The sequence below is a fragment of the Lycorma delicatula genome, chromosome 8 (genome assembly GCF_047948215.1).
Source record: "Lycorma delicatula isolate Av1 chromosome 8, ASM4794821v1, whole genome shotgun sequence".
In the NCBI taxonomy this organism is placed as follows: domain Eukaryota; kingdom Metazoa; phylum Arthropoda; class Insecta; order Hemiptera; family Fulgoridae; genus Lycorma; species Lycorma delicatula.
This window is the reverse complement of record NC_134462.1, coordinates 24,190,343-24,213,375: the sequence shown is the minus strand read 5'-3', so window position 1 is coordinate 24,213,375 and position 23,033 is coordinate 24,190,343. Positions and strand designations below refer to the sequence as shown.

The following is a 23,033-nucleotide window of genomic DNA, read 5'->3' as shown; positions in this document are numbered from 1 at the left end:
TTTTTCTACATTTTTCTAAGGGTTGATGTTTAATTTCCTATGCTTTTCCATTTTATCTAACATCTTTTGGACCCACTCCTTAATGTTCCATTTTTCAAACAACTCCTCAGAAATCTTTAATATGAGTATCAGCTTCTTGTAAGGTTTTAATGTCATTAATTTTTTAATCTGCACTCTGATAAATCTGCATTCTATCTCAGTGTTTACTATTTTTTTTCTGTGTTTGCGAATGGACCTTAACTCTTTCCATTTTCAGCTTTTCTAAATCTTTTTTTACGGGTTATTTTCTTTTAATCATGCCTCATCTGTGTCTTTATTTTTATCGTCAGTAGCTTGTAATTAGTATCCATTCCAGGAAAAGGTTTTGTCATTTTAATAATTTTTTGAACCACTGCTTAGATATAATGAAATCTTTCTGATACCTGGTCTTATTACGAATGCTCTTTCAAGTGAAGAGCCCTCATTCACATTTCCTGCCTATTTCATCTTTCTATCCTTACCCTTTTTATTTTTTCATTTTGTACCACCAGTTAAATTGTCCAGTCTCCCTTAACCTTATTCTTATTTGACCCTTTTTGCTCTCTTTATGTAACTGATCTATCTGTTTGTATTTATAGTTATTGGTTTTCCTTAATGAATAGTCACTTTTACCCTGGACTCAACTCCTCTTCCTCTTTCTGATGTACTTAGTGTATTCCTGAAATACTGATGTGTTTCATAACCTGTTTTTTCATTCTTTAATCTTGTTATTCCAAGAAGTACTTGGTTCTTGCGTGTGGTAGCTTCTTGTCACTGAAATATTACTTCCTCTCACCTTTGTGTATAGTCTTAAAGATTTTCCCTGCATCAAGTTTGGCATCACAACATAACTTAGTGTATGAAGGCAGCTTTTATTACAATTGAAGCTATTCATTAATTATTAATTTATCAGTGTAGGCTACAATTGTAAGATAATAATAAGATAACATTCCAATGTCATTAGCTGTTGTTAAGTGTTTCAAATTATATTAGAATTATTTAAATGGAGTTATTTAGATTGTATAATTTTATTTATTTTTGTGATTTAGTTATATGTAATAATAATATTTTTGTAATTTAATAAAATCTGTTTAATCAACTTTTTAATTATAGGTAGTTTGAAAGTTGAAAATGAAACTATCTCTATCAGCATTCAACTACTAATTAAAGGAACGAAGGTCATACTTTAAAGTGTTAATTCACCCATCCATCTTAATGCTATAACTTATTATATAGCATAAAATATTTATTTTTATAATTTAAGTGGTTTATGTGGAGTAAATTCCAGATGTTTCACTTTGACAAATAAAGCACTAAAATTTTGTACAAAGTGGGGAGTTTTAATGAATCATCTTCAGATTATTAACTATAAACTATAGATTATAAACTATAAACTAATTATGTGTATATAGGTTTTGTAATGATAGTAACTGGTTTGTTACTTTCAAGTGGAACATGTTTCTGAGTTGTTCACAGAAAATGTTTTCTTGAAAAAAAATATTTTTTTAAACATTATTTTTACTTAATTGGGTAGTAAATAAACTGTAACTTCACCTTATTACTGGAGCTTTGTCTTATTATTTTTAAGATATATTTGTTTTGTCCAACTGGAGAACTTGTCTTCTAGTAATGTCAACTCTATATTTTTAATTATGATAATCATTTTCTGCAGAATCTGTAAAAGAAATTCAGAAAGTTTTCTGAAAACATTTTATATTCACACACAAAAAAAAAATTAGAAAATGTTTTTCACTTGGAAATATTTTCATCGTTGCCTGAATTTACGAACAGAACTTGTTTTTTTGTTAGGTTTTTATTGGATGTAATGTTAATTATACTGAATATTATCCTGTAACTTTATATTTTCAATACTGAAAAATGTGTTACTCCATGCAGGACTAAATCTTGAAAAAACATGGTAGTCAACCTGTAATAATTTGCTGTTTTATTATTTAAAATTATTTCTTTAAATAATTTGAATGTCATTGGTGTCTGCTGATAGCTTAGTTATATCAAATTACACTGGTGCTGAGGTTGTAAAATAATCATGAAACAAAAAGGGGAAAAATACAGTAAACTAGTCAAATGACTTGCATTAAAAATTATTATATTGTATTTGTAACTGCTGAGTTAATAAAAAAATATTTTTTATAATCAAAAACTATTATTTTGCAGGATTTGCTTGCTGCTTTTAAGAAATCAACAGAACGTGATAAATGTTCTACTGAAAACAGTCGTATTCCTGTAACTGAGAAAAACAAGTATTCAAAAACAAAAGTAGAAGAGGATTCAGGTGTAACAGATTTGTATAATGATTTGGCTAGTGAAAATGGTTCATTTGCTTATGATTATAATGTAAAAGAGGAACCTGTTTGGCACGGTCCAGCACCAAGCTGTGAAAATGTTTCACTAAATTTGAAACCAATGGAATTAAGAAATAGTAAAAGACGAAGAAGGAGAAATCAAAGTAAGTTTCACAATTTTTTTAACTACAGTTACTGTAAGAAATTTTAATTGGTTAATAAAATTTAGTGAGTGTTTCTGTTGTTCCCATATGTTTTATGTATCAAGCTGTGTTCTGGGAAAGTCCTACAACTGTGGGTTGTTTCTAATGCATGGCTTTTTTTTTGTAATGAGTTGGAGAAATGCTTTTTATGAACCCCACACACAAGTAAAAAGCAATAGTGTTGGACTTGCACGGGTTCGGCTAGTTGTTTGGAGCCTATATGTACCTGGACCCTATCGACTAAAACTCCTCTCTCATCTCTGGCTACCATCCTTCCTGTAATTGCTTAAAGAAGCATTACTTCAGGAAGGGAGTAATACACCCACTCACACAGTCATGCACATTACTATACTAAAGAAGTATACAATGAGAAAGATAAATACATATAAATTAATCAATAACATACCTTAATCTAATACAAAATGCAAATAGAGAATGATGAAACCTTGCACTCTGAAAACAATGAGGAGTGACAGAACACATGGAGAAAACAGGATGATATGTCAGGATTCATCTATACTCATTAGAGACATTTACAAGAGATAAAGTAAATAAACAGCACACAGTAATGTCACAAATATCATACATAAGGATTAATACTATAGATTAAATACTACTAAATACTGTGAATCGGAGGAGTGCACCCTCACACCCATTCCAGCACCAATGGAATAAGTAAGAAGTAAGAATAATTCTAAATCAGATGAAAACAAAACAAAACATATGCTTACACCTAAGGAATGGAAAGCACCCACAAGATGGAAAGCTCTATCTCAGGACACAAGTAGAGATATATCAGCAAAAAGTAGAAAGACATGGTTTTAGGAGAGAACACTGGGAATGTAATGAAACAGCCACCATGTCGCAGCATACTTACTCACATGCCTTACGCACTAATGCCCTAACATACACAATACGGGTGCACTCCCCACAAAAAACATCTGTTGGCATCTCTCATGCAGATTCTGTCAACACAACAAACAAACCTACCTCTGCATTCATTTCAAACAGTCAGAGGCTTACTACTGAGTCTACCATCAGGAGCAGGGACAGAGTGCCCAGGGCCCCATCGTGCCTAGGCAACCCCGTTGGTTGGGGTCTCTTGTCCCTAGACACTGAGCCATAAACCTGCCCTTCCCTGCCCCCTCCAGCGTCTTGCTGTCATGCAGGACTTCGAGCCATGCAATTCCTCCATTATCATTTTAATGAATTTGAATTATTTTCCAGCCACTCTGAAACCTCAACATTATTTGCTGTCTCTTTGGGGGAGAACATGTCCTCTTGTCCAAGAGCATGCAAGATCTCCTGTCAGGCATTTTCCAACCTCGGGCATTGATAAGATACATGGTAGGCTGTTTCTGCCTCTTTGTTGCATTCAGGGCAGGTGTCATTGTCCACGTATGCCCGGAAGCCACCATGGCCCGCCAAGAATTGTGTGAGATCGTAGTCCAGTATGCCATATGGTCTCTGGTACCAGCCCTTCACGTCTTCAACAATCCAATGGGTCCATAGGCCCTTTGTAGACTGATCCCATTGCTCTTGCCAGGTATCCAAGAGCTCCTCGGTTATCTCTTGTGTTAACCTTTTTTTTGTCACTGGTAGTCAGGGGTCAGTTCGCAGAGCCTCCTCCGTAGGGTGATTGGAAGTGCTCCTGCCAGGACCTCTGCCGCCTCTCTGGAGATGATCCTGTAGGCAGATGTTATTCTGAGGCAGCACTTGCTATGTAAGGATTGTAGTTTGGCCCTGTGCATTGTGTTTCTGGTGACACCACAGGTCTGCTCTATACACCAGGGTGGAGTATAGCATTCTTGCCAGCGTTTTCCTCTTGTCGGCAAGATGGACTGCCTGTGTTTTGTGGAAGGCTGGAAATCAGGTTCATCACCTGTTCTGATTTCTGGAGGCTTCTAGGACGTGGGTGCCAAACCGGAGTCTGTCTTCTACCCATATTCCAACGTACTTTATCATCCTTTTGGATGTAATCTTTCCCGCAAGAGTCACTGTTAGTGTCATCCTTTGCTTAGTTGTAGAGGTGACCACAGCCTGCGTTTTATCTGGTGCCAAGACAAGCCCCACACCAGCAATCCAGTCTTTTATCATGTTTGAGTCACTGATTTTAGTAACTGCTTTCTGCTGAGTGTCAGCCGCTACTAGAAGAGCCAGGTCATCCGCATCTCCCAGCAGTGCCACACTCTGTGGGAGTGCCAGGTGGAAGACATCATTGTAGGCCAGATTCCAGAGTGTCGGTCCAAGGACCAACCTCTGTGGTACTTCGCTGTGGAGATGTCTTTTAACATGTCCTTCTCGTGATTGACATACAAGGGTGCAGCCCTCAAGATATGCCCGAATCATTCTGTGGCGGTATGGTATGCTGAGATTTGTTATTGTGCGCAATATGGTGTGAGAAATGCAGTAGAATGCATTTCTTACATCAAGTGTGACAAGGACACTTACCTTGCTTCTGCCACCTCTCATGTTCCTCTCAGCCATATTGCATATAGCATCCACTGCATCCAGAGCTGATCTGCCCTGTTGAAAACCATACTGGTGTGGTGAGTGCCTGCCTACCTCTTCAACCGCACTTGTTAATTGTTTAAGTATGCACTTCTGGACCTTGGCCAGCATGCCTATCATTGCCAAGGTACTGTATGATGATGGTAGTATGGAGTCCTTCCATGGTACTAGCACCAGTTATTGGCACCTCCTCCTTTGACGAAAAATGCTCTCTGTAAGACATTTGTTGTACATGTAATGAAATGCTTCTGGTTCAGCCTTGGCTGCTATCTTGATTACTTGATTCGGCAGTAAATCTGGACCAGTTGTCTTATCTGATGATATCCTCAATACCGCAGCTGCTAGTTCCTTCCTGGTAAAAGGTGGTGGAGGTTCCATTTCATCCTCATTATCTTCAAGTTCGTCACTGTGGGGAAAGAGCCCCTCTATGATGTTTTGGGCTTCCTGGACATACCAGGTTATAGGGACTCTGGGTCGTAGAATTCTCTTTAAGAGAATTACGTACTGTCTTCCCCATGGGTCGTCCTTGACTTGTGCTATTAGTTGCTTCCAGCAGCAGCGTGTTGTCACAAATGCACCCAGCCAGGTCCTTCCTGCATGTTTTGTGTTGGTCTGTGTACAGGTCTCAAGTAGTCCAGGTGTGACCTGGTCACCAGTCTTCTGGTCTTGTGGCACTCTTTATGGCTATTTCGGGCATCCACCAATAAATGAGGGACAACCTTTCTTGTTGTATCTTCTTGGTAGTCCAGCACAGGCCCCCTCGATACAATTCACAAGCTTAGTAGCCTTCTCTTCTGTGGTGTTTTCATAAAGTACTTTGTGGAGGTTGAGTGCCCCATTGAATTCCTTGGAATCCATTCTTTTGACACTCCAGCCTGTAAACATGGGGAACCTTTTCACCGCCTGTTTCTTCTTCAGTGATCATCATGCAGATCGCTTGGTGATCATTGGCCGTGTATCCCTCAGCTATCCACCAGTTACCTATCCGCGCTGCCAGAGCCAGTGTGGCAAAAGTGACATCAATCACTGATCCGGTTGCTCCCCTTCTGAAGGTATAGACGGTCCTGGTGTGAAGGTACTGTAAATCCAAACTGGTGGTTGCATCTTTCAGTTGGCTTCCACGGGTGTCTGTCCTGGCTGACTCCCAAGTTGTCGACCATTTATTGAAATCTCCGGCCAGCAGTGTTGGCCGGTGTGTAGCGAGATCCCTCTTTATATCGCTTAATACTCATGTTCGATGATAGGTAGCAGCTGTAAAGGTAGATGCCGCCCACCATTTTTTCCCTTCCTGTGATCGTTCATAGAGAGCATTACATCTGGTAAAGGGGAGTGTCACTCCATCAGGCATCGAAATGCAGAGTGCCCACTGCCTCATTGCACAGAGGTGACCCCCCACATGCTCAGGGGACCCCCTAAGCACTTAGTCATGGAGTTATCCACCCCGGTACCCTCCGATGTCTCATTTCTTGGTGGGACTCTTCATAAATATGTAGCTTATCCATCACCTTCTTAACATAGCTCTCAACCGCTTTTTATTCTTTAACTCCTTTTAGCATTATTCTTTGTGTGTTTTCTGGGCAGAACATATCTCCCACCTTTACTCTGACGTATACTATTGCCCCTAGCACGTCACTGAGTTGGAGAGGTTCATATAGCCATATAGCTGCACTACCATCCTCCGATGGTACCTAGTAGATTGATTGCAGGGAAGATAGGGCTCGAAGATGAGTGCTATGTTCATATCCATCTCTGTGATGCTTTTGGCCACAATGTCTTGGGCCAATGTAGCATAATTGTGATTAGATATGGACAATCTTCAGTGTCTGGTTGTTGATCATCCGGTCCCCCCACCCCGGTTCTCCTTGTTGCTCCTTTTATTGATTGCCTTTGGGGAAGTTGGACTGCCCACCCTGTACCCCCTCAGCATTGCATTTGAGGCAGTTGGGGTTGTCTTGTAGAATTGCCCTATGCTCTTCATATCTGCAATTAAAGCAGGCTTTGGACCTGTCTATGCCCTTGCATTCTTTTGCCATATGGCCTGCCTCGAAGCAGCGATAACATCGCCGAGGAGTGTTTGCTATGTGGTTTGCTGCTGGAGATCAGGTTGATCCTCAGCCTGCGTCTCTTGACTAGTGAGGTAGCAACTGGTATTGGAAGTCTGCATGTGGCCACAGCAGTTTCCCTGTGTCCTGGTCTGATTGATATTTTTGTGTCATCCAGAGTGTTCAGTAGTAGCTGTGAGCTCCTGGAGAATGTCACCTGGTTGTGTGCCACACTCTAGATCCTTGATGCACAGTAGGGTGGTTCTCCCTTTGTCTGGACACTCCCCTCCTTCATTGCTGTTGTTAGAGCTTCTTTAAGGGTGCCAGTGGCCACCTTTTCCTGCTTGACCTTGATTTCTACTTTGTCTCCTGCTTTACATATGGACAATATCTCCGAGGTTGCAGGTACTGAGATGTCCGTCCTAAAGGTCTTAAGTAAATCTGCATAGGATGTCTGAGATTTTATTATTATAGTCTCAGTCTGTGGCTTTTATCATCAGGGAGTCTGCCAGCTGGGGTGATCATGTGATAACTGTCCAGTTGTTCTGCCTTCGATCTCCAGTGTTTTGCAAACAATCACAGCCATGCAGGTCTACCACTGCCACTGTTTTAATCGTTGCAATTTTCCCATCAGGTGTCCCTACTTGTATGTATGTGGCGGAAAAATTTCTTAGGCCAATTTTTTCTCAAGAATCCCACCATCTGTGATCAGGGAATGCTCTGCTGTCCAATGCGTCCAGAATGGGACAGCCTGTGTTTGTGTAGCAGTCTTTTTTATCTGCCTCTTCTTATTGTTAGTTGAGATACTCTGTACCATTCTCTGGAGCTGTTACCTTTTTTACAAGCTTGCTAACTTTCTTCACCAGTTCTGTTATCTGTAGTGGGGCCTCTGTGTACTCTGTGTAGAGTACCTCGTAGGCTTATTTTTCTCTGGGCCCTTGTTGATGTCTGCCACAGCTCTAGTTCGAGAAGAGGATCTCTTGTCTTCCATTTTCAGTTTCTTAGTGGTCAAGAGTCATCAGATTTTGTCAAGACCAGGTCCAATGGTCCTCGCACCTTGTTCTGATGCTTTCTGTTATAAGTATGTTTATGTATTGTCAAGATTGGTTTTATGACACTCTGCATGTTCGTAAGTGCCTCAAACACCTTGCACAAGAGTGCAAAAAATTGGGCGTGGAAAGTGGTCCCGGTGAAAAAGTAGAAATTTTTGATAGGGTGGGTGAGGAAGGTCGCCCATGAATAATGTGGGGGGGGGGGGTAGAGGAGGTACCTTGGGGGGTTCGATCTGGTATCCTATGGGTTTTATCCTATGGGTTTTGGGCCCAGGGGGCCTGGTACAACATTATAGAGTTAGAGAGAGAACTTTCCCTATGTATTTGGCCCTAGGGCTTAGAAAAAACTTTTATAAAATATTTAAATTTACTGTTCACTCCCAAAGAGGGGATTATAAGCTACACATAGATATATGTAGAAATGTGTGTTGTATTTCATGTCGGACAAGGTATGGTTTCATTTATCTGGGCAACTTAATTTGCACAACACTAGGCATTAATTTTTTAATTTCATCTGTTAAATGTTGCATCTCGTAACAGTATTAATCCGTAGCTGTCTATTTATATATTTGTAGCTGTCTACATTTATATTTTTTATATTCATATAAAATTTATAGTCGCAATAAAATAGTTCAAAAATATTACGTTAGTATTTTTGTTTTACACTATAAAATACACTAAAAATTATAAGATGACTGGGTCACCTTTACTTTAAGACAGACTACTTTACTTTATAAAAATCTGTTTAATACTTGTTAATTAAAAGTTTTTCATTCTGTAATATAAGATAAAAATAATTCTATGTGTTTGTATTCGCTAAAAAAAACTAAAATGTTCAAATTTATAACTAGGACCGATTGTATTACTAACTAAGATCGACTGCCTTATTAGTTCAGACCTACTGAGTTACTCCTAAAAAACACTTATTAATTAATTAAAAAAAAAAAACTACTAATGTTTAGCACTATTAAAAAAAATCAATTATTTAAGTCCTAAAAGATTAGTTAAGTTGAAAATTTAATGGCATCAATGTCCCATATATAGAATTAATCTGACAAAGTTTGGTCAGGTGATTTAGAGATTTTGAACATTAACATTCTGAAAATTTCCATCGGCTTTTTTGGGTTGCTTAGGTGTCAAAATGTCAAGATCCGGTGAAAATTGCATATGCCTAAATTGGACCGATTACAATACTTTTCTAGAAATCTAGACAGGAAAGTAATATATAATATATCTCAAACAATTTTTCATTTTGAAAAAGTGCCATTTGATGAAAGGTGTTTAAAATTCAACATGTTTTTAAAACATCTCTTAAGTAAATTATTAAAAAAAAACATTTCCTGCTAGTTGGAGAACCTCATTTTAAAATTGAATGTTTTTTTAATGAAAATTGTTTAAAGTTTAATTTATTTTAATGTCGGTTAATTAAAATTTTTTTATCAAAACGTATCCTCGCAAGTAAAAACATAAAAAATTTGTCAGAAGGAGCCTTTGTCAAAATAAGCCTGTTCTCAATTTGAAGTGAGAGAAAATCTCCAAGGAGTTATTTCTAATGCTTATTATCAGTTTTACTTTTCACCTGTAACAAAATTATGTGAGTAATTAAGAACTTTTCTCTGTAAATATGTAATGGTCAGCAGTTCCTGAGTTTAGTATGCATTGTTGCAAATAAAGAAATTTATTGTTCTCTTTAGAAGTACAATTTTAAATTTTGAAAATTTTCTGGTAGATAAACATCTTCAATAGTTACTGGTCATTTAAAATTTTATGATAGGGATCTATTTTTCAACATTCAAGCAATTATATGTACCCATAGCAGTGATGTTAGTTAAGAAGTATACTTTGCTTAACTAGCAGAGCTTTGAAATTTGTCACTTTGGTTAATTCATAAGTTGTTTTAATAATAAAAATTTTAATAATTTTTGTTACCCAAAGTATTCTGTTCCAGATTCGTTTTGTGTTTTATTCGCATCTTTCACTATATAATTATTTTAAACAGTTCTTGAATTTTTTTTCTTATACTAACATTCTTTTATTTTAGTTATATGGTTTTTTATGTGATTTTATAACCCGATTCAGTTCTTCACATTTTAGAAAGGATTGTTATTTGTGCACTTTGTTATTTGTGATTTAAACGACAGTAATTGTTAATATTTTAAAAAGTTAAAGATCATTGATATTAAATATACAATGAGTTTGAGCACAGTGTGAAAATGTTTCAGTGAGTTTAACATTGACCATTCCAATCCTTGGTGTGATCTATTATTCAGTTGAATTAAAATCAAAAAGATTTCTTTAAGACAGATTTAAATGAGGATTGTTTGAAAAGTAGGTGGGATTAGATTATAAAGAAGTACTTATATCTCCCTTTACCTGAAACTATTTATCTTCGATTATTATAAATATATTTATTAAATTTTTGATGAAATTTGACCAGAAAGGAGTCTTTTCATGCACAGAAACAGATGACAGTGACTTTGTAAAATAAGTCAGGGCTGTATGAGGGATGATCCATTTGTTTTACCTGTTAAAATGATGATGGATTTGAGCAGCAGGATGCGGTTGGTCAGTTTATATAGTGCTTATCGGAGTGGGTTCTCCTTTAATTGGTACTGGGTTTAATTCTTAGGAAGGAATCTGACATATATTTTTTATTGTGATTGAACTTATATTTTTTTGAAATTGTCTTGAAAATTTACAATTTTTTTTTCTTTTGCAGAAACTCATGCTCACTTCACAGATTTTATAAAGAGTGAGTAGCAGTTTTTCTTTTTCTTAAAATTTGATGTTACTGTCTGGTGCACATATATTAAACACATTTAAACCACAAAACAGCATTGTGTGTATTGTCTGTTTTAATGACTTTTTAGTTAGAAAATGTTATTATGAGTTTTATTACTCTGTTCAGTCCATCTGACATTTTGGGTTAAAAATTGTTTGATTAAAGATTGTGGAAGATCTTACTGAAATCTCGTTCTGTATTCTTATTATGTTTTTGTTTCTTTTAATTTCAAGTAATTTATTTCTTTTAAGATGTATCAGATTATATTTTTAAATAAAGTTTGCATTGTCATCATGTATATATTGATGCCATTGTTTATTTAATTATTACATAATGTGCTGTGTCAAAAATATTAAAACTAAACATTCGAACAGTTATAATAGCAAATGTATATAATAATATTTACATAGGTAAAATTACAAATATCAGTATAGCTACAAATTAATATATGCTCATTCAGCCATTTAATGATATACCTAGTAGACCTCCTTGTATGCTCGCTGAGGGCAGTACTTAATTAGATCTTCAGCAGTTTGGATTGGCTCATCACACACATCAGCCGTAGGTGATATGATGCTCCATTTGTTCATAAAGTAATTATATTTATCATGTCCAATTCTTATGCAATTAAGTCTGCACCACAACCATCTTGGTAGACTAAAGCCTAGCACATGGACCGTTTCTATCCATTGCCAGCTGTAGTTTTCATCTTGCAAGATCTGCTATTATTATTTGATGATAAAATTCTCTTCCGTAAGCTTTTAGGCTAGTTCCCTTTCAGGTTTCCGAGATTTGAATTATAGATTAGTTAATTCACTGATGGTCATGTTGATCGGTGTCACTGTATTGGTAATCTTTTTCCAGAGCAGTATAATGACTCCTACCATGCTGCTGTGGGAAGCTAATCCAGAGATAATGCTGGACACCAGCCAGATAAAGTTCCAAGCGCTTTAAATTGTGAATAGGTACTAGCTGGCATTCAGCGACCAAGGCGTGACAGGAAATTACTCTCTTTTTAATATAATAACAAGGGGTGCGCCTCCCCAGTTTAGTTTTATTGTATGACAAGTGAGCGGTTGGGACATGTAAGCAGGTGGTGTATGGCACCTCGCTTAGTACGCTCATGCTGTTAGGTAAGCTCACTAGGAGCTATTAGATTATTGGTCGCTAAACTGCTTTTGAGACACAGTAGCTGTTTTTGGCACAGACATTTGGTCATATGCTCTAGGGCGACCGAATGGGGTAGTGGCGGGAGAAATGCCAGTTAATCAATGACCAATGACCAATTTCCTTTGTGGTCAAGAGATCATAAATAATATATTAAAGCTTATTTACAAAGCATGAAAAAAACCTTCCTCCACTTCCATGAGAATCGGAGGAAAGAGTAGAAGGCTTGAGTTGAGGAAAACTTGGAAGAGTTTGTCAGCAGAAGAAATTTTACACTTTTTTAGGGTAAATAGAAAAGTAAGATGTTCTTGTGTTGCTGGGTAGGAAACAGGCAATGCTGATATTTTTGTGGTTACCTATATCATCGCACAGTGTATGTGCTCGTACAGTCATTAATTATCAAGTTGTTTGTTAATATAAGTTAATTTTTATACTGAGTACTCAATCTGCTACCTATGTGTTCCATGGAGCATAAAAACTTAATTGAAGAAATTCTAGACTGGAGAGATGCAAGACTGTTTTGTGCAGGAGGGAATTCAGTAGGTATAAACGGTTACCTGTTTCTGAAAAAAATTCATAAATTCATTTAAAAAATTTGGATAACAGATTTTGATGTTAGTAATATTTCATTAATTCTAATAGGTTATAATATGTGGGATGAATCTTATTCATTTTTTTAACTTAACTAACATCATTTTTTTTGGTCCTGGGTTTCTTTTCCTCAGTTTCTTTATTGCTTGTCCCCTTCCTGTTTGTAAGAATTACAACCTTCTTCCTATTCCAGTTTTTGTTTCCATTATTGTTTTATGATCTTTCTTTGGAACAAATTTGTATATAGGATATATGCTAAGTTTCCTTCTTATTTTCATCACCAAAATTTGTTTCTTGTATATTCGCATTATTTCTTTCATTTCTCATCATGTCTGTCCGTTTCATTTGTTCAATTTTTTTCTCATCCACATTTAAATACTCTATTGGTATCAGATCCATATGGTAACACATTGTATTAAAAACATTTAATAAAGCTCTTCCTTTCTAAAATCAGGAGCCTTCTTGCTCTCAGAAATCCTTTCACTTTTTCAATATTCATTTTATCTGTAATTTTTTTCTCTAGTTATTTTGATCTTTATTTTATATAGGTAACTAACTAACTTTCCAATTCAGCAAACTTCCCAAACACTTTAATGGTCATACTTATTAATCTTTCCTTCTTTCCAGTAATATGTTAACAGAGGCTTCATAAACAATTATCAGTTGAAATCGTTTTATACAATATAGCCTTCTTAAAAAATGATACTATATGCTTTAATATAATTTAGAAATGTTCCAAATATTTTTATTATGCTATCTGTTTTCTATTTAACTATTAGTCAGAATTTAGAAATACGTATATTTTTAAAATTCTATTGTAAAAATGTTTGTTATTATAATGTAATGTTCATGATGTATGAATATAATATTATGTATGTATATATTATATATATATATAATATTGAAATTAAAATTTAATTTTTACATTTTAGGAATTCAAAAAGAAGAAAAAAGGCAGACTCCATCAACAGTTAAACAAAATCAGAACGAAATTGAAAGTAAAAGTATGATATCTAATAATCAAAATAAGAAAATAACTGGATTTACTCAGTCAAGTTCTTATAATAGAAACCTAATGAATAATGCAAACAATGTAAGAACTGACTGTGTAAAATCTGATTTTAATGAAAGAACAAAAAAAAAAAAAAAAAAAAAATCTAAAGCTAAAAGACAAATTGCTGCTTGCGTTGCTAGAAATGTTAATAATCATAGTAATGAATCTTATACTTGTGAAAAAAAGTATAACCTAAGAAGCGAGATGTCTAGATTGGTGAATAATGTGTTACCTGTTAAAGAAATTGGCAATACTGTTACAGAAAGTTTGGGTAGCAGTGAACAAGGCAGTTACAGCAATGCTAATCATAATCCTTGTGAGTACAGTTTCTTTTTTCCTTTTTAGTTTAAAAAATTCCAGTCAGATTTTTTTATAATAAGTTGATCATAAAGTTATGCTTTTATGATTTAGTGATTTTATTATCAATGGAATTTTTTTTATCATTAGTCAGCTGGGTTCATTCAAGCCCAAATGCTCTAGACTGAAAAAAGTTGTGCTATCATTGTATAAGTTCTTGAAGAGAATTCTTGATTTTTTATTTTTTTATTTTCAGAAAACAAATTATGTTGGTCTACTGTATTGGTTATTTGGTGTAATCTGTGTAATTTTTGAAATTTTTTGAACTTCTGTCTGAATTTTGTCTTTTTACATTTGTTTTGTAACTATTTTTGTTTTTGTTAGTTTAATTTTCTAAATTACATTTTTATACTCATTTTGATGTGATATTTCTTTAGTTTTAAAACCCTTTGTAACCATTTGTTTTTTCCATCTGTTTGTTAGCAGTAATAATATTACTGATTGTTTCCCATCTTAAATAATCCAATCTAGTTAATTCAACTTAATTGTAAATAGTTGATGCCAAATATTGTTATTTTTTCCCTCGACTTTTGCTGAGAAAGTAACCTTTGATAAAATGAATAAAACGTCCGTACTCTGTAAAATTCTGTAGGTGAGTAAAACGTCTGTGGATAGTACTCTTTTTACTGGACAATTACTAGACATGTCTTACTTTGGTCCTCTTACCTCAATTTCTAGAAACTGCCATATTGCTAATGTTTGCAATGAAAGTTTGAAGTAGAAAGTGAATTTTGTAATGAAAATAAAATTAAAATTAAAATTCTGTTATTTCTTTCACTTTTGCAAAATTAATAATTAATGGTGTAATCCTAATACTAATTATAATTGTACTCTAAGGTTATCTATTCATAGTCTAGAACCAATATTAGCATTGTTTTATAATACAATTTAATATTCATTACTTAACTTAATCATACTTAATTTAACATTGTTTTTTAATACAATTTAATATTTATTACTTAACTTAATTATACTTAATTTATATGATTTATAATCAGAAGTGAGTTTTGTAAAAGATAAAGGATTAGGTGTCTACAAGGGTCTTAACCGTTTTGTGGCACCATCCCTTTTATATTAATCTGTTTAGTTAGAGTAAGGGGACAAAAAGGAAACAGTTTTATCTTATATAGGAGAATTAGTTTTGGTTCAGTTTATGATTTACTGTGGCAGAAACTTTTCTGCAGTTAAGTATAGAGAAGATCAATGGTCAAATATCTATGTATACTAATAAAACTTTCATCCAGTGCTACCCATTAAGTTATATATGTAAAAAATCTATTACTATGTTAAGACCAACAGTATAAAGCATTATAATTAATTATATATAAATCATGTAATTACATGGAACATATTTTCAGCGTCATCAATATTAATTAGCCATCATCTTAGTAGCTTTAAGAAAAGTGTTTAGGTCCCTACTCGTCTTTATATCATTAGGAAGTATGTTATACAATCTAGGAGCAGTACTTGAAAAGAACTTCATATAACTCGTCTTATTTGCTCTGGGGACATACACATTCCTTTTACTTCTAAGTTCGTACTCGGTTATCATACTATCTCTATGACACTTCTGATAAAGAAAACTTTCATTACCTTATAAACATAGAAATAACATAGCGGTAATATAGACAATTCCCTAAATATTGGCAAAGAATGATCCGTAGTTATTTTTTTACTTATTATTCTAACGAATCTTTTTTGGATTTTGATTATGAAATCTAAATTTGTAACATAAGTTCCTCCCAAACAGCTGATGCCGTAGTCTAGTCGACTATGCACAATAGCAAAATAAAGTTTTCTCATGGTTATTTTTGGGGATAGTTTGTTTAAAAAATAAAATATCCTAAGATAGCATAATAGTTATTGCTTTACTAGCACAATATGATTCTTCCAGGTTAGACCACTATCTAACACAATGCCCAAGTATTTATAAATATCACGTTGTTTAATCTCACTACATTCTAAACAATCTGATTTATTTATCACACATTTTTTACATTTATATTTTATTGTAAGTGGCAATTTTATTTTCCCCCTTAAGCAGAAGTTGATATACAAAGTTTTTTCAACGCTCAAGATCATATAATGATTTGAAAACCGTAACCGCAGTGTGTCCAAATCTGATTGCATGTCCTCAGCCACTTCTGTCCAGGTGTTGTGGACATAACACAAAGTAGTATCATCTGCGAATGCATATACATAACCTTTTAGCGGGACTGAACAGACACTATTTACATATATTATAGTATATAATATAGTATTCATACTATACTATATATTATAGTATAATATAGTGTAATATAGTATTGGGAGATATAGTATTCTTCCCAATATGGATCCTTTTGGGACTCCATATTGTATCCCAGCAAAATTACTTAACTCCCTTTTATTCTCACGCACTGTTTCCTGTTGATCAGATAGCCTGTTGATAAGAGCGCCTTTTCAGTATTGCTCCCAGCCATGAATCCATATTGGGTTTTACTAAAAAAAGAAATTTTATTGAGAAGTATGTTCTTCATACATTTCTCATAGATTTTAGAGAAGATAGAGAGTAGGGATATTTGTCTATATTGAGTAACAAGAGTTTTTATCTCCTTTTTTAAAGACAGGTATTACTACTGCTTTTCTTAAAGCATCTGGGAATTTCACAGATTGGAGGCTTATATTTACAAGAAAGGTTAAGACATGTGATATATATGACCTACCGCTAATTTAACAATTTTTGAGCTTATTCCATCAATACCAGGGGATTTATTGTTTTTGAGATTTTTGATAATATTTTCAATCTCAGCATTAAGGACAGACTCAACGAAATTGATGACACTACACATTTTATATTTGCTAGGTCATTATTTGTATCATTACAACCTTCATTTAATTGTTTACATAAGTCACTTACAACATTAATGAAATAATCGTTAAATATGTTAGCTACTTGAAATGGTTCAGAGATATTTTTATTTTTTCCATTATTTAATTCAATAACTTTATCTTTTCTTTTTTGACCGGTTAAGGAATTAATTACTTCCCACTCCTTTCTAGAATTTCCTTTACATCTGTCAAACATGTTATCATAGTATTTTTGTTTAGCCGATGTAATCTTAATTTTAAGTTTATTCCTGTATGTTTTATAATGTTTAATTAAATTAAATTTTTGTATAATGAATTGCGTATTGATATCATTTCACACAGTTTATCCATAGTTTTAATTTTTTTAATTGCTTACCCTGTATGACTAAATGTGTTTTAGATTCATTTATAATTTCAGTAAATTTTTTAATGAAAATATCAAAAGCTGGTAACCAGTTTATATGCATCGTTATGCATATAAACATCTCGCCAGTCTACTATAGCAATAAGGGAAGTGAATTTATGATAATCAATTTTAATAGCATTCATATTATTCTCATTTTTAATAGTATTGGAATGTGTCACATTAGAGATATGCGATATCCTGACGCCTATAAGACTGTAATCTGTTATCTGCAAATGAATCACAGTTGAAACTATTTCATAATTATTTTTATTTTCTATTCTTGACAGTAAGTGATCAATGCATTTTTCTCTTGCAAGTTGTGTGGGTTCATTGACTAATGATTCAAAACCATAGCAGTTATAAATAGTTTTATACTCACCTATTAAGTGGGATTTGGAAAGTAGGTTAAGTTAGTCACCAATTATTATCCAGTTACTAGAATTAATTTTAGACAGCACATCATTAAATTTATTTAAGAAGAGCCTCTTATTCTTACTATGTAACCTATAGAGCGAAGTTTGTATATTCAATACCATTGTGCACTAGGTCAATAAGAGTTGCATCTGATGCAGACAGAGCAATTCAATTTAGAATTGATATAAACAATTATTCCACCTGATCTATAACCTTCATTGCAATTAGCTATTATATCATAATTTTTTATTTTGTATAAAGATACTTCATTTGACATTATCCAAATTTCCGATAAAACAATTAAATCTGGCATGTTTTTAAATTTAGATAAATTAATTAATAATTCATCAAAGTTCTCTCGCAGACTACTAATGTTTTGGTGCAGAATTTTAAATTCACAGTTCATTAATTTATTAAAATTGGTAGAGATCATTAGAAATAATAAGAATTTATTTTAACATAATTAAGTGTGCTTACGGTAATTTGTTTAAGTCCTCTTCATTCCTAATCTGCACAACTTTGTCTTTTTCATTCTTCTGCATAAGTATTTTCCCATCTTGTAGCCAGATGTACTTGTAACATTTAGACTTTTTTGCCTGCCGAGCGAGCGCATATAGCCATCTCCTTGGTGGACAGAGCGACTCATTTATGTACACCGGAGTATCAGTTGTAAATCCCATGTTTAACGTAGTGATACATTTTTTCTCTTCTTCTTCATGAAATTTTCCTTATCCGGCTTTGACGAACTTGACAATGATTCTGTCGAACTTATTATTTTTCCCTGGCAATCTGTGACAAGCATCGATCATCTCATCCATAATTTGGAAACCAATTACGTCTCCCACTTTTTTAATTGTATCAACATCTTCATCTTTTTTGGAAATACCGTGAATTTCTATCATACTTTTACGACTATATTGCTCCGCATCCTCAAGTCTGAACTCAAGCTGTTTAACTTGTTGATGGAGAATATGATTTTCAGCTGTCAAACTCTCATTTTTTTGAACATACTCTTCTAATTTTAGTGTCTGGTCAGCAATGATTTTTGAGTTATCATCAATCTTTTTATGTAGGAGGCCTAACGATTCATTCATATCACTTATCATATGTTTCTGGGCTTTCTTTAATTCATTTATAGTGGACATCATGTCATAAAGTGTAAAGTTGTTTCCTTGTACAGCAGTTTCTAGTTGAAGATCATTTCTTTTGTTTAAGGCGCAATGTTCACATCTCCAAATTTCATTATTAAATATTAACAATTCACTGTCATCTTTGCTCATATTTTTACAGTTTGCATGAAATAATGTCTTGCAGTCTGTTGGGTAAAGTTAACAAAAAACACACAGCTAGTATTTGCCAAAAGAAATTGGACTTTATTGAAACCATATGAATTTATGTTATAATTATCATAACTTAATACTACTTAATATATCAGCTGAATTAACAAATGAATAATGCTGTTAAATACAAAAATACATGAATAAACTTTATAAATACACAGTGTAACAGAGTCGAAAAATAAGAGAGTTGTTTACAATAATTTCAGTATAGAAGGCGTTAAATCACAATATAAACACATTAAAATAAATAATAATATAAATAGAATTTATTCTAATAGTAAGTTTTCTTGAAAGTATTAAATTACGAAGAAGCACAAAAACATAACGTCATATCCGGAGTAATTCTCTTTAGATTAATTTAAGAGAATATGAATTCAGTGCATGAATAGGTAAGAATTAATCTCAGCGATTAACAAGTTTAATTAGATTAAATGAGAGAGTTGATTGCAATAAACCTTTCAAGTAAAGGTAATTTGCTCTGAGTAACTGACGTTTGAACACGAACTTTTGATGAACAACACGAAATGTAATAATTGTTATCAATAATAATATATCGCACATAAGTTTTATGATTCTGAAGTAGTGTTTAAATTAAAAGTAGATTTGATGAGAACGATAGTTTGCATTTAATAACCCATAAAATGGGCTACACATGAATAAGGATAACATAAACGTTTAATACGAATAATAATGAATAATTTACACTTGCCTGTATCACACACAAATATTAGCCAGAGATGAACTCGTAAAAGCAAGTACAGATGAATACCTATGTAATCCTGGGTGTAGTCCGCACGGGTGTATCAGGAATACAGAGGTGTGATGTGGTTTGGTGGTAGAATGATGTGTAGAATCTCAGATGTGTAGTGACGATTTTGAGATTCTGCTTGAATGAGAATGTTACCACAAAGTTTGCAGGAGAGTATGGCCATAGGCGACTGCACTGGTGAGATGTTGGATCTACTCTGCCGAAAAGATGGCGAAAGAAAAAGGGGGAAACCAGATCCAGGTAGTGGACAGGAGAGAGTGTGTGTAAAAGACAAGAGATGTGTGCATGTATTAGTAAGGGGACGAAAGAATAACGGGTGTATGAAAAGGGTAGTCAAAAATAACTCTATAGAAGAATGGACGCGGTCACTAAGTATGCCGGAGGGAGGGTCGAACACAAGAACAGATAATGAAAACAGATAGATTTGACAGACACAAAAATTCGAAACAAAGCGAAGTTTAACATTCCAGTAATAATACAACGGGACCCACCCTAGCTTGGAATTCGTAGAAAATAACGGAAACTTTATGCCAGAATGGCGTAAACACAGTCTGTGCAAGCTATTTTACTATGTTTAGTGGTTATATTTTTATTACAAACTCCACATTTAGGCATGATGTTGGCGTAAACAGCAATGTAATAAGAATAATAAACCAATAATTAATTTTGAATAATAGACTGCGTATAGATCCTCTGTTGATATGTATTCACATCGAATCCAAAGTTAAGTTTCCCTAAAAATACTGTTCCATTTCATTATAGAATTACGATCAGTCACTATCGCAAAAATAAGACTCCACATTTCAGCACTTATCAAACACCAACATGCTAATCGCTCCCGATGTTTACTCTTTGAACTCTGAATCAAAACTGTTTGATTTATCTGTTTGTTGGTTAATTTATCTCAGGCATGATTCCCACAGGCAGGGAAAGCCCAGAAATTTCAGGAAATATAGATTTAGTCAGAAATTTTTAGAAATTCTCAAAAAATTGCAAAACATTTTAGAGAATTGCATTTTTATTACAGGATGAAGATTACGGTAATTATTAATGAAGTATTTTTACCAAAATCAAGAATATCACAAGAAACCTTTTTTTAGAGAATATTTTTGATCTATATTTTTCACAAAATTCACATATTAAAATAAAATTTTCAGTATCTGTGAATATTTTATGAACTTTACTAGCTTTATTCATCTGTTGTGTTTGGACAATCTTCTGGAGTGGACAGTATTTGGAGCTTCTAATACTTCTTCACCTGTGACAATTAAAAGAATTGCTACTTGCCTTCCTTAACCAACTTATGACCAGCAGCTTTCATTGATGTATTAAAAGGTTGTTAACATTTTTTTCTATTGTTGTTTAAGTAGCCAGACATTTTCAAAGAAGACAGAATATTACATTGAAACATTTTTTTTGTGATGCAGAATCCAATTATCAGCAATGTTGGCACAGACATGAAGAACTCGTTTACGAAGTCTTTCTAAAATTTCTTTGTAGAAATATTGATTAACTGTTTGTCCAGGAGGCACCCACTCTTTATGAACAATTCCCTTGGAGTCGAAGAAGCACACAAGCATGCATTTGACTTTGACACGCGAGCTTTTTTTGGTCTGGGTGATCCCTTTGAGCACCTTGCAAACTTTGGCGTTTTGTCTCTGGATCGTATTGAAAAAACCAACCTTCATCACCAGTGATAACACGGCTCAACAAATCTGGATTGATTTCCGTTTGCTCTAACAGATCGGCTGCCATATTTTTCCGTGTTTCTCGCTGTTGTTGTGTGAGATTTTTGGGGACCATTTTTGCACAAATCTTTCTCATACCAAGATCTTCAGTTAATATTAGACGAACCGTTTCTCGATTGATGTTGAGTTCTTCTGCAATCATTTTCACGGATAATCTTCGATCAGATCGTACGATTTCAAGCACCCTGGTCAAGTTGACATCTGTCCGTGAGGTTGATGGTCGTCACTGTGGTCTTCATCTTCAACATTCGTTCTACCTTCACTAAAAATTTTATGCCACCAAAAAACTTGAGCTCTTGACATAACCTCCTCTCCAAAAGCCTTCTGAAGCTTACCATAAGTTGTCGTCTCGTTTTCACCCAATTTAACACAAAAAGAAATGGCATACTGTTGCGCAATATTTTGCGGTTTCATTTCTGTGATGAGAGACACAAACATGTGTTCACTTATTACAGCACAACTCACGACTGAGCAGTTGCATCAATGTGCCGCTTGGACTAGAAGTAGCTTATAGACCAAGGTCAAAGATGGTGTGCCTACGCAAGCTGCAGGGTTGCCACATCTTGCAAAGAAAAATCAGTCTCATTATTTTATTGTCGTACCTCGTGTATATATATATATATATATATGAGAATAAGTCAGTTATTATACGTGATTTAGTTATAAATTTTATTGCAATAAAGATAGGAAACTTACATGTACATCATTTTTCAACATAGTCCCCTTGCATTTCAATGCACTTGGTCCATCATTGCACAAGCTTCCTGATGCCCTCATAAAAGAAATTTTTGGTTGAGCTGCAAGCAGAGAAATACACCGCTTCTTTCATTATTTTGTCAGAGGTAAATTGACGGCCTGTTTAATTACTCTTTGAGTGGACCAAACAAGTGGTAGTCAGAAGGGGCAAGATCAGGACTATACGGAGGATGAGCCAGTACTTCAAAGTTGAGTTTCTGGAGCGTTTCAGGAGTGTGGGCAGCAGTATGTGGATGGGCAGTCATACAGCAACACAACACCTTTCGACAGCAGTCCTCGGCATTTGCTTTGAATTGCAGGCTTCAGCTTGACAGTAAGCATCTCACTGTAACGCACACTGTTTACTGTTTATTGTCGTACCCCTTTCCTCATAATGTTCCAGTACTGGGCCTTGTGAGTCCCAAAAAACCGTAAGCATCAGTTTTCCTGTGGACAGTTGGGTCTTGAACTTTTTTTTGCAGGGCAAATTTGAATGTTTCCATTCCATACTCTGTCGTTTACTCTCCGACTCGTAATGATGGATCCATGTTTTGTCATCAGTGATGATTCTGTCTAAGAAGATGCCCTGTTCGTTACCATAGCGATCCAAATGTTTTTGGCAGATGTCCAAGCGTGTTTGTTTATGCAACTGTGTGAGTTGTTTTGGGACCCATCTTGCACAGACTTTATG

The 23,033-nt window shown here is 34.4% G+C and overlaps 1 protein-coding gene across 4 annotated transcripts in view; it reads left to right on the top strand.

Moving 5' to 3' along the window:
• The window catches only part of Swt1 (Swt1 RNA endoribonuclease), a 151,753-nt gene that overhangs the window by 7,480 nt on the left and 121,240 nt on the right, over positions 1 to 23,033 (top strand). For 3 of the 4 annotated variants that reach the window (XR_012757478.1, XM_075373865.1, XM_075373868.1), the window contains exons 2-4: positions 2,194 to 2,485; positions 10,849 to 10,881; positions 13,602 to 14,039. Coding sequence is in view for 3 of the 4 variants with exons in the window: in XM_075373865.1 (XP_075229980.1) it covers positions 2,194 to 2,485; positions 10,849 to 10,881; positions 13,602 to 14,039 (763 nt within the window). In the remaining variant the exon portion in view is untranslated. The remainder of the gene's footprint in view (positions 1 to 2,193; positions 2,486 to 10,848; positions 10,882 to 13,601; positions 14,040 to 23,033) is intronic. The other variant, XM_075373866.1, reaches the window with a different exon arrangement.